Genomic DNA, 25,244 nt, shown 5'->3' with positions numbered 1-25,244 from the left:
AGTACAAAGTTTCTGTCCGAAATCGGCGTTCCTAATGGAATTCCATGCCTCACTTAAACGTTGTGAAACACATTTTTGATTAATTATTCCATTAATTCGAATTAAATTATTAACTTGGTAGTCTGTGAAATATTTCCAAAGTGTAACGCAATCTTCTCCGTGTCTTAGCATTGGAAGATGTAAAATGGAATTTAAATTCACTGGTTCAGAGTGTCCTGCTCCATTGTTCATCGTTCCAGTCTATATATAATTTATTTATTTTGGGCCAGGGGTATCTTTTGTGGTTTTTCTTCCTTGAACGAATAGTTTCTTTACCGCAATTATATTCCAAGACCACAGATCTGAAGGCACTGGACCACTGTCCTATTTGATACCAAACAGAAATGGTTGCTCCATAGTTCTGTTGGTTCTTTCCAAGCGGTTAATGTCTATTCCGTTCACTTGTTTTTCCAGTGAACTTGCCCGTAAAAGAAATTATTATTTTTGGACGATAAGAGCGTTTCTATGTAATATTTACATCACTTTGTAACTATTTTCCAAGAGCCCGACGCACTGCTACGATCCATTACTGAGCGAATATTCGCGGAGGATTACCCTCTTCTCTCATACAACACATTTTATAGTATCTGCATGTTCTTCACACTACTGTAACTGGTTCATGCGAATGAAAGCAGTAAGATCTAGGGATGGGAACGAGCGAGTTCGAGCGAGTTTTCTTTGAAATCCGAGTCGACTCGAAACAAACATCTTTTAGCTCGATTTGAGAACTCGGCTCGAAAAATTTCCTCCAACTTGACTCGAAACTCGACTCGAATTTGGGTCGAGTTTCAGTCGAGTCGAGCCAAAACGAGCCAAATCCTGTTAGTAGTTTCAAGTACTCTCTTGAATTATTCTACATAGGCAATATAATTATTATCAGTTACTACTTCTACTACAAATTATTATTATTATTATTATTATAAGAACACCGTGTATAAACATGAAAGATAGGCAGTTTCTATGTGAATACTAAGAACTAGTTGACTGCGACCATGACCGGATTAACCCATCTGGAGGCCCAGGGGTAGAAAAACTATGTGACCCCTGCTGACTTCTCCTAAAACATTTCTCTGAAATTTCAGCAGGAAAATTAAGGGAAAATGTTTCATATTTTTTTTGTTATATGTTATCTTATGGTGATAATTGTATCTTGTATGGTTCCTTTTAGACAGTCAGTTGAGATTTTGATCAGAAGGGTCTGTCCGCCTGTAGGCTTGGGGCTACAGCCCCCTAAGCCCCTCACTTAATCCAGTCCTACTGCGACGGGTAGTCGTGAAGTCTAGGAGACAAGAACATCGTTCATGAGGTTAGAATTTGGGTTCCGGAGGAGCAAGTATTCGAACTTTAGCCAAAATTTGTTATAAGGCACCGGCCAAACATGTTCAAAACTGCTCGGCCCGGGTTTAGGATTTTCAACGGCTCGAGCGGCTCGGCTCACAGCTCATTCACTATCGAGCCGAACCGAGAAGTAGGGATGAGCACGAGTCGAGACATGTCTCGAATCTTGACTCGAATTTGAGACGAGATTCGAGTCGATACACACTTTGTAAGATTCGAGACGAGTCGAGACAAACTTCATTCTGGACTCGAATTTTTGAGTTGAGACACGAGTCGAGTCGAGACTGCTCGTAAAAATCTTGATTCTACTCGAATGTCTTGAATATCTTTGCTTATTGTTTCAAATTATTTCGAAGTAAATAATCACACAGAAAAAGCTATTTACCTTTAAACCAACACCGTCCAACATTTATTACTTTGAAAAGGTACAGAATGCGTAAATTTAATAGTTAACCTTTCGCCAGGGAGCTTTAATTTTCATCTCATTTCAGATAATTAAAACTAATAAGTATATGTCATGATATTTGATAGTACTTTAAATATACTGACAATACTTAAGTATCTACCCAGATATCTAATTTCTATAAAACTGTTGCGGTAAAGTGAACTTCATAAATTGTGTAAGTGAGAAATGGGCAGTCTATAATAATTTAATATAATTATAGTAATAGTCTTTTAGTTCCCATGAACGAAATAGGTCTATACAATAACTTCTGAACTATTCACTTCCCCAACTAAAGTGCTGAGCATATCATGAGTAATATATATAATGATACCCCTGATACCCCATAACCTAAATGAACCAAACAAAAACTCAAATAGGAAATGTCATGAGGCACATCAAATTGTGTTGTCGCGGTGTCCCTCGGGGCCGCTTTTCATGGAGGCCCAGGGCCCAACTTTAAAATTTTAAATAGAAACATGAGTCGAGTGATACCTCGTTCGATAAATCTTCAAACACTAAACAGAGTTGTGGCAAAAGATTTTTCATATCTGTCACCATATTCAAAATGGCCGCCAAGACATGGTGCCTGTATCAGATAAAACGTCCAGTACCACTAATATGAAAACGGTTGAAATCAATAACCGAATAAAATCTCAAATAGTAAATGCAATGGAATATATTAAATGGTGTTGTCGCGGTGCCCCGAGGGGCGCCCTTCATGGACGTCCAGGGCCCAACTTCAAAATTTTAAGTGGAAACATGGGGCGAGCGATACCTCGTTCGATAGATCTTCAAACACTTTTTTCATTCTATCGGCACTGGACGTTTTGTCTGATACGGGTATCATGTCTTGGTGGTCATTTTGAAAACAGTGACCCATATGAACAATCTCTTGCCACAACGCTCTTTAGTTTTCTAAAGATCTAGCGAACGAGGTGTCACTCGCCCCATGTTTCCATTTAAAATTTTGAAGTTGAGCCTTGGGCCTCCATAAAGCGGGCCCTGAAGGCACCGCAACAATACCATTCGATGTGTCTCATGGCATTTCCTATCTGAATTCTTATTCGGTTCTTTATTTCAGCCGTTGGTACTGAACGTTTTATCTGATACAGGCACCATGTCTTGGCGGCAATTTTGAATATGGTGATCGATATGATCCCACAACGCTTTTTAGTTTTTAAAGATCTATCAAACAAGATATCACTTGACCCATGTTTCCATTGATAAAATTTTGAAATTGACAATTTTGAAACTGGGCCCTGGGTTTCCAAGAAGGCGGCCCTGGGGGCACCGCGACATCATTCGACGTGTCCAATGCCATTTTCCTGTTTCACTTTTTGTTCTGTTCATTTATCTCCAACCATTTTCTTATTAGTGGTATGGACGTTTTATGTGATACAGGCATCATGCCTTGGTGGTCATTTTAAATACAGCGACCGATATGGAAAATCTTTTGCCACGTTTGAAGATCTATCGAACGAGGTATCACTCGACTCTGTTTCCATTTAAAATTTTAAAGTTGGAACCCCATATAGGGCGGCCCTGGAGGACAACGCTACAACACAATTTGATGTGCCCCGTGGCATTTCTATTTAATTTTGTGTTTGGTTCATTTATGTTAAACCGTTTTCGAGATATTTGCGTGGAAAGATTAAAATGGGCCACCGTATATATATATATATATATATATATATATATATATATATATATATATATATATATTGAAAAATGTATTGGAAATTACGATGCATCTTTATATCTTACATTATTACCACGGAAGCTAAAATAAGGAGCAAACTTAAAAAAATACTATTATTTCAAGACACTTTTCTTTGTAGGGCCGGTTATTGTAAAAAAAAGGCCTCGACTTTGGATTACAACACAGTTTTTTACTCTGTCTTTCCTTCCCTTTGCTGGTTTATTGCTAGTAGGTCATCCTCCAGACATTCTCAGGTTTCCATTCATTCTATCCTTGTTTCTGAGTGTATAATAATAATAATAATAATAATAATAATAATAATAATAATAATAATAATAATAATAATAAAATCCCTTGAAGAAAACACGCATTGGTGCCAGAGATAAACAAATAGCTTGAATGGGGCTTGGATACGGTTAGTAAAACGCAAATTGCGCACAGTAGATCACTGAAACTGACGGTATTCATCAGTGCCGAAAATATAGAAATAATACGCTCGTCTTTCTCTCTTTTGTGAAGCCATATCTAGCATCTTGGTGCTAGATCTGGCATAATTCACACGCATTTAGCATCTAACATCTTGACTTTAGCATCTTGGCCAAATCTAGCATAATTTCATTCTCCCTGTGGAGAACAGAAAAAGAACGAAGATTTAGATAGTTCAATGACCGTCAGGAATTATCCCTTTTAGTTGAAGCGATAGAGTAATAAAATCAGTCAGTATTTCCACTGTTGTATTGTTGAATTCACAGAAATGTTCAGAAAATTAGCAAAATGTGTTTCTACAAAAGACTGTTTACTTACTCATAGTTTTATTACTGTCAACTGAAACCTGACACGGGAGGGTCCCACAAGTTGTCGCTAAAATCGGATTGCCATATAGCACATCTGATAGAGCATCATAAGAAATGAAATGAAATGAGCAAAGTTTAAGGTACTATGGACCAAAAGGATAGGAGCTACGGGGTTTCAAAATTTGAATATCCAAGAAATTATATCATGGAATTATGTACGTTTAAAGTAAATATCTTGAAAACCGTTAAAGCAATCAAAACAAAAGTTGCACAATTTAATGAGAACAAAATACCCTATCGAAAACCACACACAGTGGTGCCATAGATGAATCAGTGTTGCCAGCATAAAAATATTTTGTTTCAAATAGCACCATATACAAATGTTCACAGATTTAAAACGCACTATTATCACTAAAAATAATAGTGAAGTGTAGTGGTACAGTGTTACACACTGTTAGAGCTACGTGTGCTGAAAATGTACAATGGAGATGTCCAGCACAATCCAGCTCAATCATTTCAAAACAATTTTGAAAGTTTTGAGACAAATTTTACGACAATTTCCACTTGGCTGGCGATCAAGCTAGCATCACCACCAATTTTTTGATCAGCGTTCTAATTATTGGAAAGAAAGATAAAAAATCTCAACAATACAATCCAGCACAAATGTAGCACAACTGTTTAAACGTAATTTGAAATTAGTTTGGAAATATTTTGACCAGTGGCGATTTTCACTTGACTATCAAGCCAGCATCGCCACTTCATTTCGTTTATTACTTATTCCATTGAGAGCACAAACGAAAATTTAAACAGCACGAACGTGACATAAATTGTTGAGACTATTATCGATAATAATTGTTAGAAGGGCTATTTTGCCTTGATATGCGTTTCGTATCGTACTAGGGAAACCTCATAACAAAGATAAAACATTAAAAAATACATATTTACGTTAAATGTTCAATTCAGCTGTTTTGTTCTTTAAATTAAAACATTGAATTATTTCATTTTGCATATAGGTCAATGTTATTTTGTTCAATGATTCGTAGATTTCCATTTCTGGTAAATACCTTTGAAAGAGCTGAACATCATAATTACAAAAATTTTCGACTGAGTGCACTGAATGCAAACTTCTAAAAATAAATAAATAAAGGAACTGGATGAGGTGTTTATACTCTGATAAGAATAGTTTTATATATATTAATCCATGGACAATAGTTTTTCTTTGACCTTATAATTATATATTTAAATTGTAATTTATATAAATTCAGTGCAATTATGTCATTTCGGTTAATAATCTTAAATAATAGTATATTATCAAATATAATAGATAAATTGAATTACAAAAAAAATAAATAAATAAATAAATAAAATGATAGTTCTGTGTTAGTCTTATTTCGTACTAGCGATCATAAGAATTGCGAGGCGTAACACAACGCAAAATTTACAAAAAGGAAAAATATATAACTGCTATGCCTATTATCGCAAACTAAAATGTAGAATTTCTGGCGCTTTGACGCAAATCATTTGGAAAGAGACTCCTGAACTTGTTTCCAAAGTTCAAAGATATTCCCTTTGGTCTAAATTTCGTTGCGTGTTGTCCTGACGCATATCGACTTTCGACTGTTTACCATCAATTATACATGGGTAATTTGGAGTAACAGCAGACTTACATATTGCATTGACGAATGCAAGAAATGGGAGTTCATGATGGTAAAGAAAGTAATATTATTTTACAGTAAATATGTAAATCAATTATATGTAGGTGCTTGCTCCTGTGTGCATAATTAAGTGGGAGTGGTTTATTAAGGTTGGATTTGCAGGTACAGGGTTCAGTGCCATGTAATACTATAAGTACGTGATACAATGTATTGCTCGTTTTGTAATTCATTTATAAGAAAGGCAACATAATTCGCATGAAAGTATGTGATAAATTAATTCAATACTTTCTCAATTAGTGTTTAGGTAGAGCCAATCATTCAAATTATTTCCGCTTTCATAATGCTGTAGTATTTCCGGATTGTTTGCCAAAGGAATGTTTGCTTTAGAGAAATGTAGTTATATGGTCTTCTGGTAGCTGGTAAATATTTTATCATTTCTATTTTTGGCATATATTCCGAAGTTGGGCGTCCGCTTTCGTCAAGTTTTTTCACTGTTATCTCCTTTCCACACTTTCTGCAATTTATTATTAGGTTCATTAATCAGTGCTCTTCACAAACTTACAAAAGATTTTGCTCGTTATCAATGTATTCCTTCACAAATGTTAAAACTGCTAGTTCATTGCCCTTGTACATTCGCCATGTTGATAACATAAATGCTAGTTTCTTTCCCACAATGCAACTGTTCGGTTACCTTGCGCCAAGTAGTTCCCTCCGCTCGCCATATAGTCCCATGTTTATAACCGCTTATATATAACAAATAAACAGAGTTTTCGAGACTCTTATATATTATCAAGCACACAAACGATCAAATTATCCAAATATTTCCTGTAAATTTTAAAAATTTCGCTGGAAACGGACGCCCAACTTTGGAATTTAACCCCTATTTTTTGTTAAAAATAAAAAGAAAAGAAATCAAATGGTACCTCTTCAATCATTAAGTATTAATTAATAATTAAAAAACCCATGCTAGTAAATTAATTGTTTACTCGTGTTTGTTCCTTGCACGCAGACAGGTAAGGGTAATGCATCTTGATTTCCAGATTTTTGTTTCACACTGTTAGCAGAAGAGTAGTTTTAATGGCTGGTACCAGTGGTGGTTGTGTTTTCTGATTACGTCTTCTGTAATACGTTGATATTCAGTGTTTCGTTGGTTAAGACAACTCCCATGGAGAATCATCCACACACTAGATTTATTAATTCTCTCCGCTCAAATACGTACCAGATCAGAGAAAAATGGACCCAATCTTCTAACCTGTATTTTTCTTCCATAAAAAAAAAAAAAAAAAAAAAAAAAAAACCTAGTTTTCAGCAGAAAGTACTATCCATCTACCATAGATTATTAATCGAAATGTTAACCAGTGCGAATTGTGTGGGAAACTTAATCTTTAACTGTATCAAATTGATTGAACCATTTGCCTAGTGATATTTCGCTTTTGTTGGCACCTTTCCGAATTTCACGGCGGTTTTTACTGACTATAAAACTAGTTTACATGTCGGGCTTTTCAATCCAGATAATTATAAAGTACTATCATTTGTATTTTATCCAAACAAAAGAAATTAAATATATGATTTGTAAGTAAATGTATGAGTTCATCAATAAGGTCTTATGATACCAGTGGCAGATTTAGGTATCGTGCGGCCCTACGAAATTTATGACCGAAGGAATGTCACCTGCTACTATACTCATCCGGTGATAAGCTGTCCGCTAATGAAATCGTTCCAGCATATTTTCGACAGTTTCGCTTTAGACACAGGCTGTTTTACAGCACGTTCACTTTTTTTTTTTTTTTCTTTCTTTTAGCATATACAGATATCTTTTGCGATCAGCAGTTTATTAAATGACGTCACGCAACGCTTTCTGACTACTATTGAACGTAAACTATAAGGTCTTTTTCACATGAAATTTAAGTTACTGTATAGTAATAATGAAAATTACAAAACCAAACAAAATGTAGCTAAAACATTAAAATAATAATTTTAAAAAACTTTCCAAGTGTTGGTTTTTGTTTTCTTTTGCGGGTCTAGTCAGCTTTCCTAGTTTGACTAGTCGGAAATCCGTCGCTGTATGATACAAAAATTTGCTTAGTACTTACACAACGATTTTATGTTGTACATGTAAGATTTTACGGAATTGTATTTCCTATTCATATTTATTTTTAATACCAGTGTTAGTAAAGCGACAAATATTGTTATTTATTTATAAAAACATATTTAGAAGAATTAATTAACAGTACATTAAGAGTATTCAGGTAGACATCGATTTACGACCGTTAGTAAAGGTTACGTAAGATGGTTATTATTACGAATGACCAGTAATAATAATGTAATGGCAGATCTGTTACTACTAATATGAAATAATCTAACCACGTCTACGAGCATTAGTTAATTTATGAGAGTAACTCATTGTTGCCAACAGGAGACCGCAGAAAGTAGCTTAATAACTTATAAAATATAATTAAAAATGGCTAAACTCTTTTGTAGCTAACAGAATTTAATAATAAAACAAACAGAATATTTTGTAATTTTACTGTACATACCCAAAGAATACTGTAATATTCTTCCTGACGTTCGCAAATCAAATACAGTACTCATAATCCACTGAACGCTTAGAGTATTTACAGAACGCTTTGCACAAATCATTGAGAAGAAATACTAAATATGCCGTGGATTCTTCCTCTATTACTAATTCTTGCTGTAATGTTAAATATATACCACATTGACTTAATCCCTAGTCTTCCGTTGCAAGCGCTGCTATCAGTTGACGGAATTCCACTCAATTTCTCTCGTTTAGCAACAGCTGAACATTTATTGACAACGCGTGGGTGTGTGAGGGTGTGAGCTTTAGTTCGCATTTTTGCCACGGCTCAAAACATTTTGGCAGCACAATAGCTATATATTAGTGCATTATTGACCTAGCACAACACTAAAAGTACACAGTTCTAACAGAAAATACCCTCGAAACACTAATATACAACGTAAGCATGCGTTGAACTTGGCCACTGAAAGATGAAATAAACGAAATAACGATTTGCCATACACCGTATCACATAAGCTAGAATGATAGCAGTAACCAACTGCATATAGAAGGAATTCACATTTTATTTTATTTTTTAAAGAAGTTTTAGTTGACAAAAATATTTACTTAGCGGTAAATACAAATGGCTAGAAGATGGCAATTATAAGTGTAGAATTAGTCAAATTTATAGCTAATAGCTAAATACATTTTTACTGGCTAAACACTATGTAAAAAATTGTTAAATTGGCAACACTGTCCAACGACCAAATTTTGTATGAATTTTAGTTCGGGGTACGGTGTAACTACGGTGCCCAAATCGTTGGCAGATGATTGATCAAAATATACTGTATAATAGGCTAAAACCTGGCCTAATTACTGCCAGACAGTCGTAACCGAAGTCGACGACTTACTGTGGTTGTTATTTTACATAACTTTAAGAAAGTAAAAACAGTTTCAAGTAACAAATGTTTGTTTTGTTCTAGGTAGGCGAATGTATTACTGTATATGTTGGGAACCTTGTAAAGGTTGAAGAACGATTTATGTGAAATGGCACATGTGAGACACAAAACGGAAGTGAAGCATACCTGGAGCAACTGTAACCATTGTGGAAACTTGGAATTCAAAGCACCTCATGAATTTTCAAGGTAACTATGTATCATAGATATTCGGGCGTTATTGGCAGGTCATTTGCCGCTAGCTGAGAAGCTTCAGTGCACCCCCTCTTCAGCTTCAGCTAACCTCTTTGTCTTCACGTAAGAATTTTCTGAGTATGTCCTTACTTTAGATATTTCATGGATTAATGATTCGGTTCTTTCATTCACTGATCTAGCTTTTTAACTTCCCAAGGTTCTGCTTCGAAGTTAAGGAAGACAGTGATGTTGATGTTAATAATGAACGAATTTTAGGAATTAAGAAAGTGAAATGCCCGCTCCCAGAATCCTTCACAAAGCCCACTAGATGAAACCTGGAACCGTGCCAAGATCTCCATATACTACTGAATCACCACGACTTCCTGTGATTTTAGTTGACTCAGTTTGTTGAGACCAATCAGTTCCACTCATTACATCACTGTAGTAGTTTATGGAATATGAAAACATGGATCTTTTTTTAGTTAGTAATTTTTTGTCTTATCTGATGGGCGACTTAAGTCGTGCATTGCATGTGATGATAGATCTGTTTTAGTCAGATGAACTGTATGGTTTCAATCTGGGATTATAAACAGTACTAATCTTGTACTTATGAATAACTTAATACACTCAGTAGATTGAAGAGTTCGCAGTCCGTGCTTGCAGAAAATACCACTGAGGAAGATGGGGAGTTCCCGTTGAAAATTTCGGCAGTTATTAAATGATTAACATATACTAAAGTTATTCCACGTTAATGGTAAATAGGTCTATTCATCTTTCTTCCATATGTCCACCAAGTTTTCTACTAGTAAGAAATAAAATGTTCAGTGAATAAAAGCTTAAATCTGGTAATTTTTTGAAATTCTGTCCTTTTTCTAAGGCTTAATAGAGAAGTTGAGGAGACCATTTTTGAACAATCCCTTGCCAGCTTGCAAGAATAGTCGTAGGGAAATCTTTGCCCTGTAAGCATTCCTTATGATAGTTTCTTGCTTGTCCTTAGTAAGAGGTAGGGCTAGATCAGCCATGTGCAACAGGCGGCCCCTTAACCGGTCCAACCCATGTTGTACATTGCTGGAAATGTATTTCTTACGTAATTTCGTAAATTAAATTGAAAAAGTTTCTAACCCTTAATCGATCAGGGTAAAACTTTACCTCTCGCGACTTGACACCGCAGAGAAAAACAATATAGAAGCCAACATTTCACTCCCTCCTCTCCCAGTCGTATTTGCTGCTACAAACCTCGTCATTAGTAAAGCTCGTGCTCCCAGTTCGGGCGTCAAAGTGACCTTTTGTTTGCTGGTTTTGTCTTTTTCGCGTGTAAACGTACCTGCTTATTGTTGTTTGTTACTTCCTTGTGTGGTATCGTGTAGTGTTATCTCATTAGGTATACGTTAATAATGTTACCGTCACATGAAAGAAGGAAAGTAGAGAACTAAGATCGCTTGCTTCAAGAAAAATGAATTCATGGTTACTTTTTCTTCGATGAGAAAGGTAAGCCACTTTATCCTACTTGCCAAGAAAGTTAAGAAATAATGAAAGGGTGTAACATTCAAAGGCGTTATACTCATTGTAGTTTTAATGATTTGCAATGACAGGTTTACGAAGTCAAGATAATAACAAGTGAGTTTCGTTTCGTTGAGGATACTTGGATTGAAATTAGAGATAGCATTAAAAGTTCAGCAATAGAAAAATTGGGACACGCGGAAATACGGAGGAACAAACCATGGTTCGACCAAGAATGCATTAAACTAGCAGAGAAGAGAAAACAGGCAAAATTACGATGGCTACAAAATCCGAATGAAATAACTACACAAAATTTCGCAGATATCAGGCGGGAAACTTCCAAAACTTTTAGAACAAAGAAACGCGATTTTTTGAAAGCTAAAATTAAGGAACTTGAAGATAATAGTAAAAATAAAAATATTCGGGACATGTATAAGGGGATCAGCGAATTTAAGAAAGGCTGTCAACCTCGTGCTTATATATTAAAGAAATCTGACGGAACAGTTATCACTGATACGGATAGCCTCTTAAATAGATGGAAAGATTTCTTTGACGATTTGCTGAACACGCAGCCAAAAACTAATGTGCGTGGAGAAAAGGAGATACACACCGCAGAACCGTATATTCCAGAACCCAATCGAATAGAAGTGGAAGCCGCTATAAAGAAATTAAAGAAACACAAATCTCCGGGTGTAGATGAAATCCCGGCTGAGTTAATTTTAGCTGGAGGCGAAAAATTGTGGAACAAGATACACAAACTCATTCTCCTTATCTGGAACAAGGAAGAATTGCCACAAGAGTGGAAAGAGTCAATCATTGTTCCAATTCACAAGAAAGGCGACAAAACTGACTGTAATAATTATCGAGGCATTTCCCTTCTGTCAACATCCTATAAAATCCTTTCAAATATTCTGTTAGCAAGATTGACCCCATACGCAGATGAAATTATTGGAGATTATCAGTGCGGATTTAGACGAAATCGATCAACTATCGACCAAATATTTACCATTCGCCAAATACTCGAAAAGAAGTGGGAATACAATACCCCGGCACATCAACTATTTATTGATTTTAGAAAGGCTTACGACTCGGTTAGGAGAGAAACATTATACAACGTTTTTACAGAACTTGGAATACCGAGAAAGCTAATGAGATTAATTAAGATATGTTTAAGTGAATCCCAAAGTAAAGTCCGGGTAGGAAATTTTTTGTCCACGAGCTTCCACGTCGAAAATGGCCTGAAACAAGGAGATGCGTTGTCGCCATTATTATTTAACTTTGTGCTGGAATACGCCATAAGGAAAATCAAAGATAGCAACCAGGGCCTAGAGTTGAACGGCATTCACCAGGTTATGGCATATGCTGATGATGTAAATTTAATAGGGGAGGATAGGAGAACAGTAGAAATAAATGCAGAGATCTTATTAAACGCTTGCAGGGACATGGGTTTAGAAGTAAATGCAGAGAAAACTAAATACATGGAAGTGCGTCGGGACCGTAATACGGCAAATTGTGGAGGCGTTAAAATATTAAATAATGCTTTTGATAAAGTGGATACTTTCAAATATTTAGGATCAATATTAACAGACGAAAATCATATTCACGAAGAAATTAAATGTCGACTAAAAGCAGGGAATTCGTGTTACTACTCGGTTCAAAATCTCTTGTCGTCGCGAATTCTGTCGAGGAATTTGAAGCTTAAAATATATAAAACGATAATCATGCCTGTTGTTCTGTATGGTTGTGTAACATGGTCGCTTACTCTGAGGGAAGAACATAGAATGAAAGTATTTGAGAACAGGATCCTGAGAAGAATATTCGGACCCAAGAGGAACGAGAATGGGGAATGGCGGAAGCTTCATAACGAGGAACTACATAGTTTATACGGTTTACCCAACATTGTTAGGGTCGTCAAGTCTAGGAGGCTTAGGTGGGCAGGTCATGTAGCTAGAATGGAAGAAAGTAGAAACGCTTTCAAAGTGTTGACTGGTAGACCCACAGGAAAACGACCATTAGGAAGACCTAGGCGCAGATGGGAGGATAATATTAAGATGGATCTCGCAGAGATAGGAATACAAAGTAGAAACTGGATGCAATTAGCTAAGGATAGAAGTCAGTGGAGAGCTTTTGTGAACGCGGCACTGAACCTCCGGGTTCCATAGGCCATAGAGTTAGTTAGTTAGTTTAAAGTTTCGTTTCACAGCGTGAAACTACGTTAGACTTCCGAACTATGGGAATTCAATACTCAGACTTCAAGTAGTACATCTATAATTTCTGGTTACAATATAGAAATAAGATCAAAGAGAGAATCTGTTCCTCGGACGTTGAATCTACATAGAAAGCTGTTACTTATTGTGCTTTACTGCTTTTTTGTAGTGTGACGATAAAGATTGAAACCCGCAATCGTTAATTTAAACCATTTCCCTTTTGAATAGAGGGTTTAGGGACGAGATTAGACATACTCTCGGGAACCTGAATCGATTTCAAAAAACTGTATCTCGAAATCTCTTACCGTTTTTGCTTTATGAAAACCAATATTAAAACCAGAAGTAGTAATTACTTTGGCATTGACATCGTACATTAATTTGAGACGCTGAAGCGTTTGCAAAAATAGCTTCTCATTTCCGTTTTTCTTCGACAAACGTTGAAACAGGAAATGGCTGATTTGAACCACTTCTGGTTTGAATGAAAGATTATTAGAGAAGGCGGAACCTATTTTTAGGACGCTGAATCGATTGCAAAAAACCACATCTCAATATCTTATCGATTTTGCTATGTGGAAATCAGTATTGAAAGCGGAAGTAATATTAAATGTGAACCACTTCCGGTTGTGGTAGAATGTTCTGGGAAGTCATGGTACATTATCTTGCCATGCTAAATCGTTTGAAAAAAAAGTTTCTCATTATTTGTTACCGTTTTCGTTTTATGGCAATAAACGTTAAAACTGGAAGATTAATTTGAACCGTTCCCGGTTTGAGTAGACGGTTAACCGAAGAGATGGAACCTATCCGTGGGACGCTGAATCGATGCGAAAAACCGCATTTCGATATCTCTTACCGTTTTTGCTCTGGGGTCATTCCATGTGAAATCAACAAATTAAACAGGGATTTCTGACCCGACCATCTTAGATTTTTACCAAATTTTAGTATTTCGTAGGGATGGTCGAGATATGGAATTGTGCAAAGTTGTAGCTTCCTGTGTGGCGTTGTTTCTGAATTATGGGGGCTCAAAAATACGAAAAAATCGCCCACTTTGGTACATAAACGAAACGTTCGGATGACACTGATCTTGATCTAATTGGCGTAGAGAGCTGATTCTTATTTTGTTTGAAAGAGCATAAAATAAGCTTTCCAATGATATATCGCATGCCTAATTTTGGAAGAATTATCTATTTAAGGTCACCCAGTGCGACCTTGAACTTTTGAGGATGCATAGGATGGATTTCTAAAACTTGCATATAATTTACACACAAGCTTACTCTATAACGTAACGGAAATAGAAGTTGAGATAGTAATGGGAACTTTTAATAAAATTGTTTTTTTAGTAACAATTTGTACCAGACAGAGTTTTAGTGTGTAAAGCAGTTTGTAACACTAGCATTGTACAACAGCATGATAGATTGCGCAGTCATCTGGTACAGAAAGGTTTGGAAGATTGAGAGGTGTGGATACGTTAGTTAGAGGAATGTGTTGGTAGGGGACAGAGTCTACACGTTCAAATGTACGATTGAGGTGTTTATGTGCTCGTGCTGACTTTGTACTTGAAAACAGAAGCTTGATTGTGGTGTCTGTTAAGTCAGTATTCCAATGGTCAGTCTTATTTAACAAATTATTATATCAGAATAATGTCATCGTCAAGATTCAAGAAGACAGTTTGCTGCATTGCATTTAATACAGAACGTCATGGGAAGTCAAAAGAAATTTGAGGAATATGTTGCCGTGGATGATTTCAAAGTGTTCATCGCTAAATGATGGATTTAAAATTTGAGATTCCTGTCGTAAGAATCTAGCAACACCTTGTGATGCGAGTGCGACTAACTACATGGCTCGTAAAGCTAAAGAATTACTCATCAACAATCTTCATACCTTAAGGGTCTGAAAGAAAAACTTCTTGATAAACAGTGCATTGTTCTTTCCGATTTTGCAGAAAATTATTCGTTCGTTTTCCTAGAAGCGTCATAAGGTTTCCACTGGAATAACGGTCAAGGAACTATTTTGCTTATCCTCCAGAAATCCCCAGACGTCTACAGTTATAACTGACAATGTAATCGTCGGATATGACTGTCTCAAACATGATACAATTTTAGTGCACCTATTGCAGAAAATACTTATTACCTTTCTGAGAGATAAATTCGGTTCTGAAGATTTAACAACATTATTCTATTTCTCCGATGGAGCAACAGCTCAGTACAAAAATCACAAGAACTTCATCAATATAGATACATTAAAGCGGCTTTTCCGTACCTGTTGATATATTTTTTTTTTTCCGCCGCACATGGAAAAAGTACGTGTAATGGAGTCGGGAAACTTAAAAGAGGCTTGCTGCAAGAGCAAGCTTGAAAATACCTTATAGTGACCAGATAATAACACCAAACAATTATATGATTGGGCAAGGCAAAATATAAAACATATAGTCTTAAAATATGTCACTATACCCTGGCCGGTGAACGATGATTTCTGACAGTTTTGCACAAGGCCACGGCGAGCGAGCAGAAGACAGCAGGTCAACCAACCCTAGGCTCAGAACCTGTCGCGTCTCCATGGTAACCACCGCACATTGCCAAACTTTCACTCACTCCCCTCTCACCCTCAACGAGGAAGCAGACGATTCTTCCCTTGTGCAAGAAGCACATGGCAACACCGCACTCCTCAGTTGTCTTCGCGGGCTGAACTGTCAGAAATCATCGTTCGCCGGCCTGGGAATACGAAGCGGAAGCGTCACTCCTGTGGCTTTCGTGGTACGTTATTTTTTTTAAAAAAAAACAAACTCTTTTCCAGCTTGGACACCATAGCTGTCGCTTTTTTCATTATTATTACATTAAATGCAGTGTTGCAAACTGCTTTACACATTAAAACTGTCTGGTACAAACAAATTGTTATTGAAAGTTCCCATTACTGTCCCAACTTCTATTTCCGTTATGTTATAGAGTATGCTTGTGTGTAAATTATATGCGAGTTTTAGAAAAATCGAAGATACCCATTCTCAAAAGTTCAAGGTCAAAAGGTCACACTGGGTGTTTGGGAAATAGATATTCTTCCCAAGCTAGGCATGCGAAATATCGTTGGAAAGCTTATTTTATGCTCTTTTAAACAAAATAAGAATCAGTTCTCTACTCCAATTAGATCAAGAGCAGTGTTGTTCGAAAGTTTCGTGTATGTACCAAAGTGGATGGTTTTTTCGTATTTTTGAGCCCTCATAATTCAGAAACTTCGTCACACAGGAAGCTACAACTTTGCACAATTCCATATCTCGACCATCCCTACCAAATACTAAAATTTGGTAAAAATCTAAGATGGTCGGGCTATGGGCTTTGTTGATTTCACATGGAATGACCCGTCAACAGATGGACTGATGAACAAAGCCATTCTATAAAACTTCGTATACATAGCATAGTTTGGAAGTTTATGATGACTGAAGAAAAACTTGGTTGATCAGCATCTGCTTTTGGGGCGTTTGCTTTCAGTGCTGGGCAATTGGCTCACTCTCTGTTCCAATTTGCACATGCCCAGGCTAGATTTTGATAGGACTCTGTCGATCCCAGAAGGTATGTATCGGTGTTAGAAAGACCGCCAAATGCTGAAATTTGCGACAGGTCATTAGGTCGCGATGATTGTGAGCTCCCTGTTTGTTATGTGGTTGACGTACATGTCTTCGGCGCTGAAGACTTGGGTTCGAACCCCCACATTAAACTAGAGATCACGTCTCATAACGGGACGCTAAACCCTGAATTAACTAACTCATGGTGTCAGTGTTTCACTATTAGCACGGAATAGAACCATCTAGGATACTTACTATAGATATACCGCATTGACTTGACATTTAGTCTTCCATTCCAAGCGCTGCTATCGGCTGAAGGAATTCCACTTCCTTTCGCTAAGGCTCTCTCGCTTAGCAACAGCTGAACCCTTATTGGCTCAACGCGTGGGTGTGTAGCAGGTGTGAGCTTTAGTTCACATTTTTGCCACGGCTCAAGACATCTTGGCAGCACTATAGACCAGCAATTTACCTCTCAGTTCATTAACATCGTTGTAGATGACTGGCATAGTTGATTTTCCACTCTGCTTTGCGTTAATAGTTGACCCTAATATTTCCAAGCTGAATCCTACGAGCTTTATGTATAAGACATTGCTATTTGATTCAATACGATCATATCAAATACTTACTAGGATGACTTAATTCAAAACTACCTTTTATTTACGCGTATTTAACTGTGTACATTTCGGCAAATTATTATAATTCTCAGCACTGGTACTTTCATAGAACTACAATTTATTGATGAAAAATGTTTATCCGATAAACATCTAAAGTTATTTAAATGTGAACATTTGGCCAAAACGTTATTGTTGTTTTCAGTACATATCTTCTTCCTAATAGCATTATTTTTATTATTTCCAGTAGTTCTCCATAAAATTTCCCTGTGCGTAAATATTCATGAGCACTAACCGGTATCTCATGTAGCTGATTTTACTTTTTCCTGTATTTACAAGTTAATGCACTTCCTGTAGTCTTTCACTTAAATTCTCCTTGTACCTGTATGACTTTTCTCTCTATGCACTACAAGTATCTTGTGAAGTTAACAATTTTTTGATAATTAATAAAATTTTGCTTTGAAATTTTCACTATTTTTATATTTAAATTTTATTTGACTTTATTGATAAATTTAATGGATCGATAAAACTCGATTAAATTAACTTTTATACCTAGAGAACCTTTTTATCATCTGACCTACACATTCAGTAATAATCTCTGAGCGAAGGACAATGTTTTTATTAAAATAGCGATGTGTAACAGTTGTTACTGGACGGTGGGAGGAGTGAATTTATGAAATTTTGTTTCTCTTATATCGCAAATGTGAATGGTTATAGAGAGCCAGTCTGCGTTCAGAGCCATTTTAGGGTCTTTGTATATAATTATATGAGACTCAGTGTTATAATGTATCTGATGAAACCAAAGGCATAATTAGCTGCTGAAACTGTTATATATTGATATTTTAATAAAAACTTTGCCTGTGCTCAAATGCTGTTTATTATTTCTACTTTGTATTACTAAAACAAAATTTAACATGAACCAGATAGCATTCCTTCTTAAGCTATGCTACAAGTTAACATAAATAGCATAAATTTGATATGGACTTACGTACTGGCCAGATTCGTAATAGGTTGAAGAATTGTGAGTTTAATTGCAGACAAAGCTTCATGTGGTATCTTAATCTTTGGAAGATACATGCCAAAGGTTTTAATTTTAATTAACTTGAATCTTGAACTTTTACAGTCATTTACGACGGCATCATTGTACCCAGGAAGGTGGTTCCTATGTGTGTCGCTATGGATACAATGGGGTGTGTTCTAGTTTGCCAGTAGAAGGAGTTAGTGACGAAGATTATGAAGAACATATTCTTAAGCATCATGTGTTTCCAGAAAAATCAGTTGGCATTTTCAGGAAAGGTTAGTATCTTCTGATGTAAGCAACAGACGTACGGTAGCTAAATTATTGTATTAATTTTCGCAATAGTATCCATGATTGAGATGTGTTTAATTGCTAAATATTATTGGAACAGAACAGGAGCGCACATAAATGCAAACATTTCTATGAAAATTTTGTGTACTCCAACGCAAAAGTAGATAGAAGTCATGGAGAAAGTTGTACTTTTAAATATCGTTAAATAAAAAGAAATTTCTGATTTCTGGGATACTGTACATACTTTTAAGGCGATTATAAGCAGTTGCTTCTCTGTTCTCTTTGCAATATTATTATTATTATTAGTAATAGTAGTAGTTGTTGTTGTTGTTGTTGTTATTTCCGTTTCCTCCTCGAAGCCCTCGGATTGCTGAATATTATAGTTTAAAATCGTGGTTTATCATATTTTGAAATAATTAAATTGAAACTATATATATTATTAATTAAATCTGTAAATCCTCTGCACTCTAGCTCCATCTGTTGGTTTCAGAATGCGCAGATAGCACATCTGTTAGGGCGACTGTAAACTGTTAGGAGCGTTACACACATACTGAGACGTTATTGTATCATAGTAAGGATGATTATGATAGTTATTATTGTTGCTTTAACTGCAAAATGCTTGAACTCATCATTCTTAGAATGCGTCATATTTTAAGTTGTATAACTATTTTTAACACTTATTTCTATGTTCACTGAGAATCTCCCAATAAATACATATAACTCCACTTATGAATTGGCGAGTATGGTATGCTAACAAGTAAGCGTAGAAAATAAAGGCGCGATGAAAATTTGCTGCACGACATAGGCCTTGATAATTTTCATTGTACAGTAGTGCACATATATTAATGATAGAAGTTTATACCTATATATTTGCGTTCACCTAAAAATAATAATTTATGTTTATAACCTGACCAGTAGGAACTATTAAACTTGTAAGTCTTTTCTTTAGATTCTTTTACGGTAATTTTCCTTCAAGTTTATAAGGTTTTACGTAATTCTGACAGAAGATATATAGTTTAAAATATGTTCTGTGAATAAAATATGTAATAAATAGAAGCATGTAAAATTCACAATTTGTTCCTGCCCAAAGAAGAAGACCAATCAGTTCACTGATTGAAGCTATTGGATATACATTTATTAGAAACGTGACTTACCTAATACCTAGCCCTCTCCGCTGGTGTTAGAAGGTAGCGTGCATTCCTTTCGTGTACGTGGTCCTGGGTTAGATTCCGGGTTGGAGACCACAAAAATTTAATTTCACAATCATTGACTTTGGTTAATCATCCATCTCCTTTAGCCCAAAGTGCATAACCGTGGAACGTCAAACAAAGACATTTCATTTCATATTAAATCTTGTATCTAATTTTTGTCCATTACTTAAGTATTTCAGTCTTCACGAAGATTTTGTTCAGCACCTTTTTTTTTTTTTTTTTTTTTGAGGGGGGTATACAAAATACAATTTTACATTATGTATTTCGTAAACTTTATTTCGTAAACGGACACTATAATTTTAACATTCATTTGCTATTCTGTGAAAGACCGTATTGTTCTTTTTAACGGTTATTTATTTATGAAATTTCACAACTTGTTCATTTGGTGCTATTAGTGAAGTTGATTTTACTCTAATTCACTTTTAGTAACTGGTGACGTAGGGTAAAATTCTATTTCATTAGAAGCACCAAATAAAAGACTAATGGTTAAATTCTGTAAATAGCTGTTAAAAGGAATAACATGTTTTTTAACACAATTGACTGTTACAATAATAGTCTGTGACTGTTAAATTATAGTAACAGTTTATAAATGTTAATTAAAACTGAAATAAAGTTTAGGAATACTCCGTAAAATTGTATTTTGTAGTAAAACCACATTTGAAGATATATATAAAAAAAAAAAAAGGTCCAACGAAACAACAATAAAATCTTTTTTAAGAAAAAAAAGATCAGTTAATGCACAAAAATTGAGGTACAAGGTAAATCATGTTTTTTAAGACCGATTAGTCTTTGAAATAGAATACTACTGCATAATGTTAGGAAGAAATTTGTTCTCAATATGTACATTTCTCCAAAACATAATTGCGTACGTGAATTTTTGTAAAGTCCTTAAAATTATCAGTTGGACAACAACGCATTCAAATTAATAGGTAAAACCTAATATAAAATATAGATAAGATAGCTGAGACTTCCGAACGCAGCTAACAATTTACTGTCTAAAATATTCAGCTCTCTTTTGTTACTTAATGTAATGATACTTTAAAACAAATTCTACCTTGGTAAATTCAGAAAAGTTCGTCGTAGATAAAGAAAACACGCGCTTTCCGATAATAAAAAAATTAAAATAAAAAATCAGTGAGAGTTGTTAAGAAGTTTGTTATCTATCGATACAACTGGAGGAAAGCTCTAGAGACAGTTGTTTCGATATGTTTTTTTTTAGGAATTCAATATTTTTGAACCCGGATCGAATCCTGTTGAGTGACTACATTTTTTCCCTAACTTTTCTGCTTTCTTTGCCGTGCAGTTTTTATTATATGTATCACATGGAGGTGATCAACAAATTTCTAACCTAACTAAAAATAAGTCGCACAGGCGTGAAACCTTTTTTGTATTTTCCAATGTAATTTCTCCTTAGTGCAAAACAAAAGAGATTCTAGTGTACAGGAAATCAGTATCAACCATAATTTCTTCATCACTGCTAGAACGTAGTTTATTATTATTATTAAGCTAGGGAACAGAAAAAATATTGAGAGTACTAAATTGGTGAAGTACATTTTATTTCTTCGCAGTTTGCTGTTGCGCTTAAAATCTTTGTTGTTTTGGTGCATCGAACGATTTAAACGTCTTAATAATGACGTAATGTCACATGCAGTATACATGCCACGTATTAAGATGAAACTGTTACTGAAATACACCGTCGTCGAGCTTTTCATCTTGATACAAGTAAGAGAGCAGTATATAGTATGGTTAAATGATTAACTTTTTAAATTTTAAGTTTTGTTTAACTTAATATTATCCAAAGGTGGTGTATGTATGCCAATCGATAGCTCAAAACCAGCTAAACAAAATGCGATGCTTGACTGTAAATTCCCATTCGTAGTTTTCGAGACAAACGATTTTTTATAACGGTAAAAATGTGTTTTAATTGGTAATTTTTAATAAATAATTGGGACTTTTGGTCTTCTGGAACAGTCTGTTATGTGCTATATATGTAAAACTAATAAACTTTTAAATAGGAAATTACACCTATTGTTTGCCTTGTCCTAACTGTTATACACATACTCCTAGCAGTGACGCACATACTACTTGTGACAAATGGAAGACAGTAATTTAAAGTTATATTTAATATTAACACACCAAAAAAAATGACAACCGACTCTCGCTAGTAAGAATTTTTTTTTTTTTTAATTAGTAAAGAGTGGACTGTGATATACCAGTTCTCGAAAATACTGAGTATTGTTTAGGTTGATTCATTTATATTAAGCTAAAGTCAGTGTGCAACTGTACCACGCATGCACAACCGTGAAATTGGGAAGCAACAGTATCTTGTTAGTGACGCAGTACAGCAGTGTGGTTGAGCGTAGTCTAATACTGCCAAAACTGAAACTGAACAGATTCTGGGAGAGGTTCATTGTGACTCTCTCCGACGCTAAGTTAACGACTCGTGCATTGTAGAAAAGTAGTAGAAGGAACTGCAGGAGGCTGTATGAACGTCATCTCGCGGATCATCGATGAAAGTTTGTTACCATCCTTGATGAGGCGTAGATCTACTTCACAGACTTGGTAAAGTTCATGGCATTACATACTGACCTGTTGACGCCAAGGATCAAAGCGCGTTCTTCCGCCAGTGCGTAGAGTTTCCCAAAAGGGTTTATGATTGTGGCCGGTTTCTCGTACAGGGAAAAACTGCGTCTCCGGAAGGTGGAGCGAAACGTCAAAAATCAATACTACCTACTACCAGACTCATGTCCTGATTGAAATACCCCAGCATGAAACCCAGTATTGTACGGACAATACTTGAACCAGGTTGAACTGCATCAAGAGAAGAGATCCAGCTACACGACGGAAACATCGCTGGCATTCTATTGCTGTATGGAACAGGAAACTAGAATGTAGGCAATTCTCGTCTCTGACATCCCTGTCAAGAGTCCAGATGCCAGTCGAATGGACTATCGTCTTTCGGATTCTTCTAGCGGTGCCTGTCTCATCGTCGAGTCTGCACCGTCTCTGGCCTGTGAAAAACCTGTAAAGACGAATGGGAGGCAATATCCATGGTCGAGCTACAACGCAGTGTCCTGCAAGGCAAAGTCCGATGCTGGGCTACAATAGTCAGTAGAGGTGGCCTGCAGATCGAACACAACTGGTGATGAAAACATGGTATTTCCTAGGTAAGGCACATGGAAATTCAGCTCAATATAAATGAATCAACCTCTGTAAAATTAATAATTATGAAGTACAGTACATTACGACAAGGATAATATGTCTGTATCTCTTAGTGAAATTACTTAACTCCGTATTCCTTTGCTTTATTTATTTATTTCTTTTGTTAAATTTATTTTATGTATATTTCACAGTGGTTTCTACTAACATGTACATGTTATTTTATAGGTGGAAGTAACTTGAGGAGAGGGCCTAAATTCTTCTATCAGACAGGTGATCAACCTAACATCATCATGGATGGGCAATCTTGGAACATATATTCTTCCTCCCAAAATCTTCCAGCTGTTTTAAATGATCCAAATAGGGGAATACAGGTAAACAAATATTCTTGTCTCACTGTAGCAAAATTACCGACACATTTTTTTTTCCGGTATCTAGAAAGTACTATATAAATGAAATAATATTTGTGTTAGCGAAATGAAAACCTGATCCCTTCCAACTTTCATCACAAGTCTTAAAATGTTTTGGCTCATAATGTGAGGCGTTTTACGAAGATAATAGACGACCTAGATTGCAAAAATTGATCTTGTATGATGGTCTGCGTACTAGATTCAAGTCACGGTGATGGTTTGCTGCCCACGTTCAAGCCCAGCTGTCATTTATAATGTCAGTGTTACTTAAGGATGCTAAACACGAAAACTCGGGAGGAAAAATCTAAAAAAGTTCCACGATTATGCCTGTTAGACCCCAAGATATGGATAATAAATAAAAGTGAATGGTTATGAAGTAATTACTGGAATCTGGGATCGAACCAGGGATTTCTTACAATAGACATAAGTACCCCATCACTGAGTCACTGTGTCCTCTTAAAACTTTCTAAAGATACCGAGGTAAGCTTTTTCGCTTTCGTGCGCTTTATTATTAATATTACTACTAATTGAGCTACAACGTATCTGTTTTAGAAATTATATTCTTATATTTAGGGTAATGAAAATTCGTCGTTTATGATTTGATACCTCGTATATCCAATTTATTACTTTTTCAGGAGACGAAAAAAAAAAACTTTACTATATCTATTACTAACATTAATATTTTACACCTTCTAAAAAGTACGTTGTTCTTAAAAAATGCTTACACAGTTGTTCTCATCACAGCATAAATGGCTATAATACATTGAACTCACTGCCATACGAGGTATCACCTGAAGTTTGCAATAATCAGCATACAAGTCAACACTATAATCGATTGTTTCTCAGTAATCGATTTCTTGTGACGTACAAAGGTTCGCTAGAACGTGCGTTATATTGTTCTCATCAGGTTTATGCCAAAAAGTCAAAATCGCAAAAATTGGACATAACGAGGTGTCATCTCTTAAACGACGAATTGTTTCTTATTTTAAGAGTCGTATATACATACTGATCATGTGAACGGTTATCAGGCTTTATTACACTTTTTTCTCAAAGAAATGTATGCATGCAACAACTTGTTTCGTAAGTGCTTAAAAACTATAGCTATAAGCAAAATGTCTTGGGCTTCGAAGTAAGTATTGCAAATCATTATCATCGTAGGTATTCTGCCATTATTGGCAGGTCACTTGCTGCAACTGAAAAGCTTCCATTCTCTATAGTCTTTAGCCAACCTCTTCGACTTACGTACAGTTTTTCTGTTTCGATATTGTCCATCAGTTCTAGCCCCTTTTGCCCCCTCCCTCTTTCTTGCCACCATACTCTGTAGTAAATCGCTCGTGATACAGTTTCATCTCAGCCAATATACCAATCAGTTTTTGTTTCTCCTTTCCTTTTAACCTAATATATAAAATTGAAAGTCACTATGTTTGTGACATCGACCTATTGAACCACCAGACCGATCTCAATTAAATTTTCAACATAGATGAGGTTCGAGCCTGGGCTGGTTTCTATCATTTCACTTTGATAGTGCAACCTAGGGAAAGGGAAGAAGGGGAGATATTTTAAAATGATCGAAAATGACCGATATTAATGTCGAATCCATTTTTTTTTTGGGGGGGGGGGTCGCTGAGACGAACAGTGAAATTTCGGATGCTGTTTAAATCCAAATTCAGTC

The 25,244-nt window shown here is 35.7% G+C and overlaps 1 protein-coding gene across 5 annotated transcripts in view; it reads left to right on the top strand.

Moving 5' to 3' along the window:
* The first annotated feature begins 5,870 nt into the window (after positions 1–5,870).
* Positions 5,871–25,244, top strand: part of scat (VPS54 subunit of GARP complex scat) — a 112,856-nt gene continuing 93,482 nt past the window's right edge. Inside the window, exons 1-4 of one of the 5 annotated variants that reach the window (XM_081758849.1) lie at positions 5,871–6,022; positions 9,469–9,630; positions 18,607–18,779; positions 23,391–23,536. In XM_081758849.1, the coding sequence (XP_081614975.1) occupies positions 9,533–9,630; positions 18,607–18,779; positions 23,391–23,536 (417 nt within the window). In that variant the 5' untranslated portion in view covers positions 5,871–6,022; positions 9,469–9,532. The other 4 variants (XM_081758852.1, XM_081758851.1, XM_081758850.1 and 1 more) reach the window with 4 other exon arrangements.

The sequence above is a fragment of the Thermobia domestica genome, chromosome 5 (assembly GCF_964235325.1).
Source record: "Thermobia domestica chromosome 5, izTheDome1.hap1.1, whole genome shotgun sequence".
NCBI classification, from domain to species: Eukaryota; Metazoa; Arthropoda; class Insecta; order Zygentoma; family Lepismatidae; genus Thermobia; species Thermobia domestica.
The sequence above is the reverse complement of the archived record's forward strand: the minus strand, read 5'-3'. Positions and strand labels throughout refer to the sequence as shown.